The 13,878-nt window shown below is 44.9% G+C and overlaps 1 protein-coding gene across 4 annotated transcripts in view; it reads left to right on the forward strand.

The window, feature by feature from the left end:
* Positions 1 to 10,036, forward strand: part of LOC106593672 (programmed cell death 6-interacting protein) — a 46,426-nt gene extending 36,390 nt beyond the window's left edge. For 2 of the 4 annotated variants that reach the window (XM_045695012.2, XM_045695015.2), the window contains exons 17-18: positions 6,287 to 6,462; positions 7,472 to 10,036. In XM_045695012.2, coding sequence (XP_045550968.1) covers positions 6,287 to 6,462; positions 7,472 to 7,697 — 402 coding nt within the window. In that variant the 3' untranslated portion in view covers positions 7,698 to 10,036. The remainder of the gene's footprint in view (positions 1 to 6,286; positions 6,463 to 7,471) is intronic. The other 2 variants (XM_045695013.2, XM_045695014.1) reach the window with 2 other exon arrangements.
* Positions 10,037 to 13,878: the final 3,842 nt, after the last annotated feature.

The following is a 13,878-nucleotide window of genomic DNA, read 5'->3' on the forward strand; positions in this document are numbered from 1 at the left end:
ACGGAGATTGTCAAAAAAAAACGCTTTTGGGCCTCAGCCAAAACATTGTATGCTGATTTCACAAACTAGGAAGCTATTTTAAAGCAAATTTAAGGGACTACAACTCTCAGACTCGACCATAACAAGACTCATAGAAGACATCGGTAAGCAACTGATTACTGACATATCCATGGAGCCATGTTTTAGTGTTGCGCTTGAGGAAAGCACTGATCTAAGTTACATTGCCCAATTATGCGTTTGGATCCGCTTCTTCTAAACGAGTCATTGAGATAGGAACTTTTATGTTTACTTCCCCTTCAGGGACAAACACGAGGAGAGGATATTCTGAAAGCCCTTGTTACATTTATTTGTTGTTGTTGCTGATTTAATAATATTGACTGGTCAAATCTGGCATCTGTGTGCGCTGAAGCGCCACAAACACGCGAAGGAAGGAGAAGGGACTCATAGGCCTGATGAGAAAGAGAGGATATTCCCGAATTTGTTACATTTCATTGTTTCATTCATCAGGAAGCGCTTGCGACTTTACAGAATGTGATGCAGCAAGTCATGAACATTATTATTATTATTATTGCGAGGGCACTGAATCACCGTCAATTCCGAGAGCTGCTGGCGGAAATACCAGACAGTATACGGCGACTTGATATTTCACAATGAGGTGAAATGGCTGTCTCGTGACAGAGTTTTGGAAAGATTTCTCTCTCTCCTCCCTCAAATCCGTGAATTTGTTGTAAGCAAGGGGAGAGAGAGGAGCCAGAGCTGGATGATCTACAGTGGATATTAAAGCTGGCTTTTTAAAACTTACGTCATCTGCCACCTGAACACGGTGAATCTCCAGCTCCAAGGGAAAGCTAAAACTCTGGGTAAAACGCTGCGTGTTCACAACATTTCAAAATCAAATCACTACACTGTTCACACCTGACAGTTTGTTCATTTCCCAAAACTCTCAGCGGTCACCACATCCAACCCAGACATACCACTACATTTAGCTAGGATGCAGAGGTGTGTTGGAAGAGTTGATGTTGGAGTCAAGATTCAAGGATATCATGGAGTACAAGGAGTTTTTCAACTTCATTGAGAACCCCTTTCATGTGCCAGTGTCCTCTCTGACCCCCAGTCATCACAACCCTCTGTCCTGACCGTGCTGGAATAGAGAGTGAGATCACAGCCCTCTGTCCTGACCGTGCTGGAATAGAGAGTGATAGTGTCCTCTTTGACCCAGTCATCACAACCGTCTGTCCTGACCGTGCTGGAATAGAGAGTGAGATAGTGTCCTCTCTGATCACAGCCCTCTGTCCTGACCTGCTGGAAAAGAGTGAGAGAGTGGCGCTGCGGGAAAATGACACATTGCCAGGTGAACTAAGATCAGGTGTTACCCATTTCTGGAGCCTTGTCAGAGTATCTACTTCTGAAGCAGTGTGTGCAAAAGGTGACATCATTTTTTGTCAGCACTTATTCATGTGAAGTGACATTTTCAACAATGAACAGAGAAACAGACTGACCAATGCACACCTGGATTGCCTCACAAGGATGGCAACAGACTATACGTTTTAGAATGAATTCAGTCAAGCAGCAGAAGGGACATTTTTACTCATCCAACTACTGAATTAACCCTTAATATTGGTCTTATACATGTGATGTAACCTATTTGATGTGTGTCTGTATATATTTGTGATGTGCTGTACATCAAATCAATTACATGTATTCTATTGCTCTGAATTTGCTCTCAATTGATAATATTGGAAGAAAAAGTACAACAAATTAAAGATCTGTGAGGCCCTCTGATTGCCTCATCCCAAAGTGGCCCCTTACAAAACATAACCCTATTTCACTGTTGCTCACTATCTTCTGTATACCAACCCTTACCTTGTCACAACACAACTGATTGGCTCAAACAGATTAAGGAAAGAAATTCCACAAATTAACTTTTTAACAAGGTTCTCCTGTTATTTGAAATGCATTCCAGGTGACTACCTCATGAAGCTGGTTGAGAGAATGCCAAAAGTGTTCAAAGCTCTCATCAAGGGCGGCAGGGTAGCCTAGTGGTTAGAGCGTTGGACTAGTAACCGAAAGGTTGCAAGTTCAAATCCCCGAGCTGACAAGGTACAAATCTGTCATTGTTCGGAATTTCGTTATTTAGCCCTCCGAAAACGCTCAACCATCACAATGTCATGACTCGTGTTTTGTCCTTAATTTTATTTTAAATCAAATGACCACAGGTCATAAACCTGAAATACAACAAACAGGTAATGACAATATATTATTCAGATATATTATTTAGTATATTATTCAAGTAATATAATAATAATAATAATAATAATAAATCAAATAAGCCTGCAACACCATCAAAGATGTGGCGAATCTGGCTTAAAACAGCACCGACTACATCACCCAGAATGCCCAGCGCCAGAGGAGCATGCGCACAGTGACTCTGCCATCACAGGTTGCTATGGACGCTGTCACAGGACACAGAACCCATGCCACCACATGCCTCGTCCAAAGGATTTACACACAAACGCAACATAATGCGGCACTCCACCAGGGATCACTGAACCAAACCACCGCTATCACCACCGCCACCAGAAACCAGCAGAGTGCTCCGAACAATCAGCACAATGCAAATGGCTGATAATAATAGCCTAATGCTATATAGCATCTGGTTCGCTGAGCTACCGCACCCAGCGAGCTACAAGTTACTCCCGGCCAACTAACACCAACACAGTGAGGTAAACGTTCAGTGCACAAACATATAAGTGACTTAAACATCAATGCTAGACTGAGTAGTTCGCAGTTACATACCAACGGGCTGTGTGCTCCTGATGATTGTCTACGGGGAAGTGATTACCAGGTGCTGTAATTTAAGTCTCTAGTGAAGCTGCGCATGCGCACATAACGTAACATATTTGAGCATCTAAGAAACTTAAAGAAATCACTCGTTCCCCATTTAATTGAACACATCAGACCCATTTGCTTCTCTTTTATCTATTTATATATATATATATTTTTCTTTTCCTGAGTGAGCTAGAAATCTCAACAGTCATTCTGCCCCTGAACAGGCAGTTAACCCACTGTTCCTAGGCCGTCACTGAAAATAAGAATTTGTTCTTAACTGACTTGCCTAGTTAAATAAAGGTTAAATAAAGGTTAAATGCCTTTTAAAAAGGTGGCTACTTTGAAGAATCTCAAATCTAAAATATGTCTTGATTTAACACCTTTTTTGGTTACTACATGATTCCATATCTTATTTCATAGTTTTGATGTCTTCACTATTATTCTACAATGTAGACAATAAAAAACAATTTTACCTTTCATTTAACTAGGCAAGTCGGTTATGAACAAAATCTTATTTACAATGACGACCCACCCAAACCCTAACCCCGACGATGCTGGGCCAATTGTGCGTCGCCCTATGGGACTCCCAATCACGGCCGGCTGTGATTACAGCCTGAAATCGAACCGGAGTCTGTAGAGACGCCTATCGCACTGAGATGCAGTGCCTTAGACCACTCCGGAGCTCTGGTTCTTTTGACTGATACTGTATGTTAAAAACATCTTCATTTGACCTTTATCTCAATATCAAATCATTTCTGGTTAACAATGAAGTACCTGACTGCCATTGTTTTCAAAAATAGCTTCTTTGTAAAGAGCAATTTCTCAAGCAGAAATTTTGCGAGGCCGGGGAGGGGAAAACTAGCTGTTATTGGCAGAGGTTTGGAACTCTTTCTTATTGGTCTATTGAATAATTTACACCAGGCAGGGCAAAACTCCGTCCCACCAAAACAGGCTGAAATTTCAGGCGGCCTTTTCAAACAGCTCTTACACTAAGGATATTATCATCATTTTCTGAATTTCACGGTATGATTCCAACCTCATAGTGTGGAAATAAGCTCAGCAAAAAAATTAAACATCCCTTTTTCAGGAACCTGTCTTTCAAAGATAATTTGTAAAAATCCAAATAACTTCACAGATCTTCCTTGTAAAGGGTTTAAACACTGTTTCACCATGCTTGTTCAATTAACCATAAACAATTAATGAACATGCACCTGTGGAACTGTCGTTAAGACACTAACAGCTTACAGACGGTAGGCAATTAAGGTCACCGTTATGAAAACTTAGGACACTAAAGAGGCCTTTCTACTGACTCTGAAAAACACCAAAAGAAAGATGCCCAGGGTCCCTGCTCATCTGCGTGAACGTGCCTTAGGCATGCTGCAAGGAGGCATGAGGACTGCAGATGTGGCCAGGGCAATAAATTGCAATGTCTGTACTGTGAGACGCCTAAGACAGCGCTACAGGGAGACAGGACGGACAGCTGATCGTCCTCTCAGTGGCAGACCACGTGTAACAACACCTGCACAGGATCGGTACATCCAAACATCACACCTGCGGGACAGGTACAGGATGGCAACAACAACTGCCCGAGTTACACCAGGAACGCACAATCCCTCCATCAGTGCTCAGTCTGTCCGCAATAGGCTGAGAGAGGCTGGACTGAGGAGAGGCTGGACTGAGGGCTTGTTGTAAGGCAGGTCCTCACCAGACATCACCGGCAACAACATTGCCTATGGGCACAAACCCGCCGTTGCTGGACCAGTGCTCTTCACTGATGAGTCGCGGTTTTGTCTCACCAGGGGTGATGGTCGGCTTTGCGTTTATCGTCAAAGGAATGAACGTTACACCGAGGCCTGTACTCTGGAGTGGGATCGATTTGGAGGTGGAGGGTCCGTCATGGTCTGGGGCAGTGTGTCACAGCATCATCGGACTGAGCTTGTTGTCATTGCAGGCAATCTCAACGCTGTGCGTTACAGGGAAGACATCCTCCTCCCTCATGTGGTACCCTTCGTGCAGGCTCATCCTGACATGACCCTCCAGCATGACAATGCCACCAGCCATACTGCTCGTTCTGTGCGTGATTTCCTGCAAGACAGGAATGTCAGTGTTTTGCCATGGCCAACGAAGAGCCCAGATCTCTATCCCATTGAGCACATCTGGGACCTGTTGGATCGGAGGGTGAGGGCTGGGGCCATTCCCCCCAGAAATGTCCGGGAACTTGCAGGTGCCTTGGTGGAAGAGTGGGGTAACATCTAACAGCAAGAACTGGCAAATCTGGTGCAGTCCATGAGGAGGAGATGCACCTGCAGGACTTAATGCAGCTGGTGGCCACACCAGATACTAACTGTTACTTTTGATTTTGACCCCGCCTTTGTTCAGGGGCATATTATTCAATTTCTGTTAGTCACATGTCTGTGGAACTTGTTCAGTTTATGTCTCAGTTGTTGAATCTTATGTTCATACAAATATTTACACATGTTAAGTTTGCTGAAAATAAACGCAGTTGACAGTGAGAGGACGTTTCTTTTTTTGCTGAGTTTATATGTAAAACACATGCCAAGGCAGCAGATAATCTTCCTGGGGTCCAGCAAAAATGTAAGGCAGTAAAATACATTATAATACAATTTTTAAACATGAAATACATTTTACAACAGTTTATCAACAGTTTATCATAATATATTATACCCCACAGCCACTACTCTACTACAACACCATCCAGGTGTGTGTGTGTGTGTGTGTATGTGTGTGTGTGTGTGTGTGTGTGTGTGTGTGTGTGTGTGTGTGTGTGTGTGTGTGTGTGTGTGTGTGTGTGTGTGTGTGTGTTTACAGTGTGTGTGTTTGAAGCATGTGTGTGTATTTTGATCAGTTTTTTTACTGCTGCATCAGTTACCTGATGTGGAGTAGATTTCTCTGTAGTCATGGCTCTATGCGCCTCCCATAGTCTGTTCTGGACCTGGGGACTGTGAAGACACCTCTGGTGGCATGTCTTGTGGAGTATGTATATGGGTGTCTGAGCTGCGTGCTAGTTGTTTAAACAGACAACTCTGTTTTTAAGAATGTTTGCACTTGATAACAAACAAACAAAAGTCTGTGCTTTATCTACCTTCTCAAGGAAAACATGTTAGAAAATTCAAACCTATATTTGATGGAGAAGACATGTTTTTGAATGATGTGCCATGCTGCCTTGTTGACGATATGACTGGGCAGCACAGATTACTGTTGGATTTGATCAGGCTGCTCCTCCTCAACGGTTCACACCGGTTCAGCCTGATCGAACTCCCTCAATCACGACAGATAAAAATGACTAATGTTGTCTCTTATTGTGGAAATATAATTTTTCAAGCAATCAATAAATGAAATGTTTATCACAGTGTTTACTATTTATCTATTTCTTTTTTTTTTATTCCTTTTTTTTATTTTTATTGATCTCTGATTTTCCCTTCTTTCCCGTTCCCAGCAGCCTCAGCAGCCCCAGGTGAAGGCCCAGCCGCCCCAGCGGCCCCCTCCCCCTGCCTTCACCCCCCAGGCTGCCTCCGCACCAGACAACCAGCCTCAACCAGGAAACCCCCCACCCATGGCCCCTCCCTCACAGGCACAGGGACCGCCTTACCCCACCTACCAGGGATACCCAGGGTGAATCAATCTATCTTTATTGTCCCAGTCGGCAGACTGTGTGAGAGTTGCACAACTGTTATTCGTCCGTTGTTCTAGTCACACTTCCATTGCTGTCTCTCTCTCTCTCTCTCCCCTTCTAACTATCCCTCTCTCCCCTTCTAACTATCCCTCTCTCCCCTTCTAACTATCCCTCTCTCCCCTTCTAACTATCCCTCTCTCCCCTTCTAACTATCCCTCTCTCCCCTTCTAACTATCCCTCTCTCCCCTTCTAACTATCCCTCTCTCCCCTTCTAACTATCCCTCTCTCCCCTTCTAACTATCCCTCTCTCCCCTTCTAACTATCCCTCTCTCCCCTTCTAACTATCCCTCTCTCCCCTTCTAACTATCTCTCTCTCCCCTTCTAACTATCCCTCTCTCCCCTTCTAACTATCCCTCTCTCCCCTTCTAACTATCTCTCTCTCCCCTTCTAACTATCCCTCTCTCCCCTTCTAACTATCCCTCTCTCCCCTTCTAACTATCCCTCTCTCCCCTTCTAACTATCCCTCTCTCCCCTTCTAACTATCCCTCTCTCCCCTTCTAACTATCTCTCTCTCCCCTTCTAACTATCCCTCTCTCCCCTTCTAACTATCTCTCTCTCCCCTTCTAACTATCCCTCTCTCCCCTTCTAACTATCCCTCTCTCCCCTTCTAACTATCCCTCTCTCCCCTTCTAACTATCCCTCTCTCCCCTTCTAACTATCTCTCTCTCCCCTTCTAACTATCCCTCTCTCCCCTTCTAACTATCCCTCTCTCCCCTTCTAACTATCCCTCTCTCCCCTTCTAACTATCCCTCTCTCCCCTTCTAACTATCTCTCTCTCCCCTTCTAACTCCTAACTCTCTCCCCTTCTAACTATCCCTCTCTCCCCTTCTAACTATCCCTCTCTCCCCTTCTAACTATCCCTCTCTCCCCTTCTAACTATCCCTCCCCCTCTCTCTCCTAACTCTCTCTGTCTCTCTTAACTCTCTCTCTCTCTCTCTGTATCTCCAGGTATGCATACCAGATGCCTATGGGTTATAATCCGTATGCAGCGTACGGCCAGTACAACATGCCCCCCGCTATGCAGCCCAACATGCAGCCCTACGTCCCCTATCAGCAGGCCCCAGCACCCGGACAGGGGGGCTTCCCCGGGGGCCCCCCCACACAGCAGCACCCCTACCCCTACCAACAGCAGCCCCAGCACCCACCACATCAACCATACTACCCACAACAATAACTACTGTGTAAACTCTATCATTCCCTCTCTTCCCCCTTTTCATCCCTCCCCTCTGCTATCCATCCTCCAACTGACAGCAGAAACCGTGATTCTACCCTCTGCAATAAATTCTCTCTCTCCCTCCCGCTTTCCCTCCTTCCCTCCCTCCCTACTCTAACCTTAATCTATCCCACCACCCTTGTTTTAATTAGTTTTTCATATCATTTTTCTAATTATTGCGTTGATTCCTTATTTAATTCCTAACTTCTCGTCCTGGTCTAACTGGCTTCCTGGTATGGGCTGGGCCTCTTTAGAACACTAAAAAATAAAACACAACATTTTATTGTCACATACCCCCGGACATGTGCAGTGACGTGGTGTTTTGCAGGGTCAGTCATAGTAGTACGACACCCCTGGAGCAAATGAGGGTTAAGTGCCTTGCTCAAGGATACATTTTCACTGCTAGCTTTCGGTTACTGGCCCAACGCTCTGAGGAGCCTCACTGCATTCTGGGATGAGGGGGCGTAGTCTATAGGCATGATTCCTTATTTGGGAGCGGATGGATGGTCCCATACAATGTCACTGATTGAGGGACCGAAGGTTGTGTTCAGTAGTGCGAATGTACGACTTGAACAAAGGTTCCTTATCTGTTATCAAACCGTTTTGCTACTGAATATGACCCAGCTCTGATCACCCAGCTAATTCCCTGGCGCTTCTATTACAACTATATCCTAGTTTTCTAATGAATAATACTGATGTACTGATCCAATGGAAACGGCCTGTAGGTTTTCTCATTTAGTTGAGGACCGTTGGAGATGCATTCTCTCCTACAATCAGAGTACGGCTGTAGATGTTTTTCTGGGATAAAGATGATTAGATACAGTGCCTTCAGAAAGTATTCACACCCCTTGACTTTTCCCTAATTTTGTTACAGCCTGAATTTAAAATTAATTATATTTAGTTTTTTGTCACTGGCCCCCTCGAAGTGGAATCATGTCTTTTTTTTTTTTTTTTTATACATTAAAATGCAAATGAATTAAAAATGAAAAGTTGTATTGAGTCAGTATGTATTCAAACCCTTTATGTCAAGCTAAAATAAGTTGCATGGAATCACTCTGTGTGCAGTAAGCGTTTTAACATGATTGTTGAATGACTACCTCATCTCCGTACCCCAAACAGGTTAAAGTCCCTCAGTCGAGCAGAGAATGTCAAACACTGATTCAACCACAAAGACCAAGGAAGTTTTACAATGCTTCGCAAAGAAAGGCACCTATTGGTAGATGGGTAAAAAGCAAAAAAAAGCAGACATTGAATATCCCTTTTGAGCATAGTGAAGTTATTAATTAAACTTTGGATGGTGTATCAATACACCCAGTCACTACAAAGATATGTCCTTCCTAACTCAGTTGCTCGAGAGGAAGGAAACTGCTCAGGGATTTCACCATGAGGCCAATGGTGAATTCAAAGTGTTATGTTTGGGACAAATTCAATACAGAACATTACTGAGTACCACTATCCATATTTTGAAGCAGAGGGGTGGCTGCATCATGTTATGGGTATGCATGTAATCATGAAAGAAGTGGGGAGTTTTCAGGATAAATAAATTAACAGAATGGCTCTAAGCACAGGTAAACTCCTAGAGGAAAACCTGGTTCAGTTTGCTTTCCACCAGACACTGGGAGATGAATTCACTTTTCAGCAGGACAATAACCTAAAACACAACAAATTTACACGAGTGAATTACCAAGACAGTGCATGTTCCTGAGTGGCCGAATTACAGTTTTGACATGAATCTACTTGAAAACCTACGGCAAGACCTGAAAATGGTTGTCTATCATTGCTCAACAACCAATTTGACAGAGCTTGAATCATTTTTAAATGAATAATGGGCAAATGTTACACAATCCAAGTGTGGAAGTGCATAGACTTACCCAGAAAGACTCACCGCTGTCGTCACTGCCGATGGTGCTTATACAAAGTATTGACTCGGGTGTGAATACTTATGTAAATGAGATATTTCATTTTCAATAAAATTAGCAAAAATGTCTAAAAACATGTTTTCACTTTGTCATGATGGGGTATTGTGATGTCATGATGGAGTATTGTGATGTCATGATGGGGTATTGTGATGTCATGATGGAGTATTGTGATGTCATGATGGAGTGAGAGGAAAAATCCATGTGATCCATTTTGAATTCAGGCTGTTAAACAAAATGTGGAATAAGTCAAGGGCTGTGAATGCTTAGTGAAGGCTCTGTATATATATATATAAGAGTGTATGTGGTTAACCAAACAACAGACTGTTTCTCATTCGCTCTGTGGTTCTAATGTGATTAAACACCTCTGGATACCATACCAGACACCTGTGTGCAGATTGCTGAGTGGACTTTATTCAGGAACATTGTCTTTGATCTTCAGAACCATAGACTTCTACATTTTTATACCATTTATACTTCCTTGTCCAGTGTGCTGAAAGCTACAGATGTAGTTTTCCTGTAGTTAAAGGAAGTAGCCAGGAGAGGGCTGGCATGGCCCCGAGAGCAGTGCATCTAGCGAGACGGTTGGAACTGCTACCACCAAAGGGATAGATACAGGACTCTAGTGCCCAAAAGCCAGTTTTAACATAGGCAGGTGCCATTGAGGACATCCACCATTTTGAAGTAGTCAACTGGGTGGGACTTCCTATTGGTTAATGAAGGATCACATAATTACATCCAGGTCCCGAGGAAGGATCAGCCAATGAGTTGTACTTGTGAGCAAACATTCCATAACTCCAGGTGGCAGTAAATCACCGTCCTTGGCTTTATACCTGTTCAAACAACACACTCCAGGTGGCAGTGTGCACCCTTCCAGTTAGTTCACCAACTCATAGACGTGGTAGAAGAAAAGTGACTCAACGGCTCTGCGCTCAGACACGCCATAATGGGACAGGTACAATGATGCTGTGTCTAAGTCCACAAGGCTATTTACCTGTCTCACTTATTTTTACACACACACACACACACACACACACACACACACACACACACACACACACACACACACACACACACACACACACACACACACACACACACACACACACACTCTCTCTCTCTCTCTAACACAGAGATTTGTTTTATTTAAATGTACCACCAATCACACTCCTAACCTCCTGAGCGTTTCCAGGTAAATTATAATGCAAATGAATTCCTCTGAGGTCATGATCTCATCCAATCACAATTTCCAACGTCTCCAGATATATTAACTTGGGGGGGGGGGGGGGTGTGTGTGTGTGTGTGTGTGTGTGTGTGTGTGTGTGTGTGTGTGTGTGTGTGTGTGTGTGTGTGTGTGTGTGTGTGTGTGTGTGTGCGCGCGTGTGTGTGCGCGTGTGTGCGCGCGCATTGACATAAACCTAGAAAACGTGTATGTGTGTGAGTCTGACAGATTGGCGCCCAGTGTGAGGTCAGCTCAGAATGACTCTGCGTCCATCTCTCTCCTCTCTCTGCTCTCTCTTCTCTTTCTCCTCTCTCTCTCTCCTCTCTCTCTCTCTCTCTCTGCTCTCTCTCCTCTCTCTCTCTCTCCTCTCTCTCTCTGCTCTCTCTCCTCTCTCTCCTCTCTCTCCTCTCTCTCTGCTCTCTCTCCTCTCTCTCTCTCTCTCTGCTTTCTCTCCTCTCTCTCCTCTCTCTCTCTCTCCTCTCTCTCTCTCCTCTCTCTCTGCTCTCTCTCCTCTCTCTCTCTCTCTCTCTCTCTCTCCTCCTCTCTCTCCTCTCTCTCTCTCCTCTCCCTCCTCTCCCTCCTCTCTCCCTCCTCTCCCTCCTCTCTCTCTCCTCTCTCTCCTCTTCAAATACATCAAACACCTTAATAGGGGAGGACGGTACCGTGGTAATGACTGGAGCAGATGGTGGAATGGTATCAAATACATCAAACAGACGGTTTCTTGTGTTTGCTCCCGACGCTCATAGGTATAACACGCCCATGCTTTAGCTCTGACTCACACACTGACTCTCACACACACACTGACTCACATACTGACTCACATACTGACTCACATACTGACTCTCACACACACACTGACTCACACACTGACTCACACACTGACTCTCACACACACACAGACTCACACACTGACTCACATACAGACTCACATACTGACTCTCACACACACACTGACTCACACACTGACTCACATACAGACTCACATACTGACTCTCACACACACACTGACTCACATACAGACTCACATACTGACTCTCACACACACACTGACTCACACACTGACTCACACACTGACTCTCACACACACACTGACTCACATACAGACTCACATACTGACTCACATACTGACTCTCACACACACACTGACTCACACACTGACTCACACACTGACTCACATACTGACTCTCACACACACACTGACTCACATACTGACTCACATACTGACTTACACACTGACTTACACACTGACTCTCACACACACACACTGACTTACACACTGACTCACACACTGACTCTCACACACACACTGACTCACATACAGACTCACATACTGACTCTCACACACACACTGACTCACACACTGACTTACACACTGACTCTCACACACACACACTGACTTACACACTGACTCACACACTGACTCACACACTGACTCTCACACACACACTGACTTACACACACACTGACTAACATACTGACTTACACACTGACTCACACACTGACTCACACACTAAGTCACACACTGACTCACACACTGACTCACTCAGCTTTCTAATAGGTTTTATATCATATGTGGGTCTATGTCTGAGCCTTGGGGAGATGAGGCCGACACTCAGCCTCCTTCCCTGCCCGCTGTGCCTACCATACTATATCACCAGACTAGCAGCTGACTGTGCCTACCATACTATACCACCAGACTAGCAGCTGACTGTGCCTACCATACTATACCACCAGACTAGCAGCTGACTGTGCCTACCATACTATACCACCAGACTAGCAGCTGACTGTGCCTACCATACTATACCACCAGACTAGCAGCTGACTGTGCCTACCATACTATACCACCAGACTAGCAGCTGACTGTGCCTACCATACTATACCACCAGACTAGCAGCTGACTGTGCCTACCATACTAAACCACCAGACTAGCAGCTGACTGTGCCTACCATACTATACCACCAGACTAGCAGCTGACTGTGCCTACCATACTATACCACCAGACTAGCAGCTGACTGTGCCTACCATACTATACCACCAGACTAGCAGCTGACTGTGCCTACCATACTATACCACCAGACTAGCAGCTGACTGTGCCTACCATACTATACCACCAGACTAGCAGCTGACTGTGCCTACCATACTATACCACCAGACTAGCAGCTGACTGTGCCTACCATACTATACCACCAGACTAGCAGCTGACTGTGCCTACCATACTATACCACCAGACTAGCAGCTGACTGTGCCTACCATACTATACCACCAGACTAGCAGCTGACTGTGCCTACCATACTATACCACCAGACTAGCAGACAGATAGATGGATACATAGAGGGAGAGAGAATTTTGTTTGCGTGTGTTTCAGATTCAGTGCAGTGAGAGCTGCTGTTGTGTTTGAGAGAGAGAGAGGCATCTTGTGCACCGTGCAGATGACTGACATAGAACAGTGGGAGGCGGCCCGGGGGGAGACGAATGGGGGAGACGAACGGGGGAGACGGACGGGGGAGACGAACGGGGGAGACGAACGGGGGAGACGGCCGGGGGAGACGAACGGGGGAGACGAACGGTGACGTCTCCCTCAAGAAGATGTCTAAAATGACCTGACCGCAGCCTCTCAGGTGAGATTTGACACGGACACACAGAGGAGCTCCCGGGTTAATGGATCAGCTCCCACAAGGTAAAAAAACACACACTCTATTTATTAACGTGGCAAATAATATTTTACTTTGTCGTTGTCCACATCCTGTAATGATGATGATGTTGTTTATGTCGCTCGGCTGTCGATGCTTCGGGTTTTGCAGTTGTTATAGATAGGCCTATATACATGGGTTAGTCAGCCCCCCCCAGCCAAATTACTTTAGGTTATTTTCATAACGAGGGCTGACAGACAAGCCCACATGGTCAGTCAAATATTATGAATAAATGTTTACTAAATGTTGACAAACACCGGATAACGGGACGACCGGATAACGGTTCTGAACAACTCAGGTTCACAAGCTTTGCT

This window comes from Salmo salar, chromosome 14 (assembly GCF_965601325.2).
Source record: "Salmo salar chromosome 14, fSalSal1, whole genome shotgun sequence".
In the NCBI taxonomy this organism is placed as follows: domain Eukaryota; kingdom Metazoa; phylum Chordata; class Actinopteri; order Salmoniformes; family Salmonidae; genus Salmo; species Salmo salar.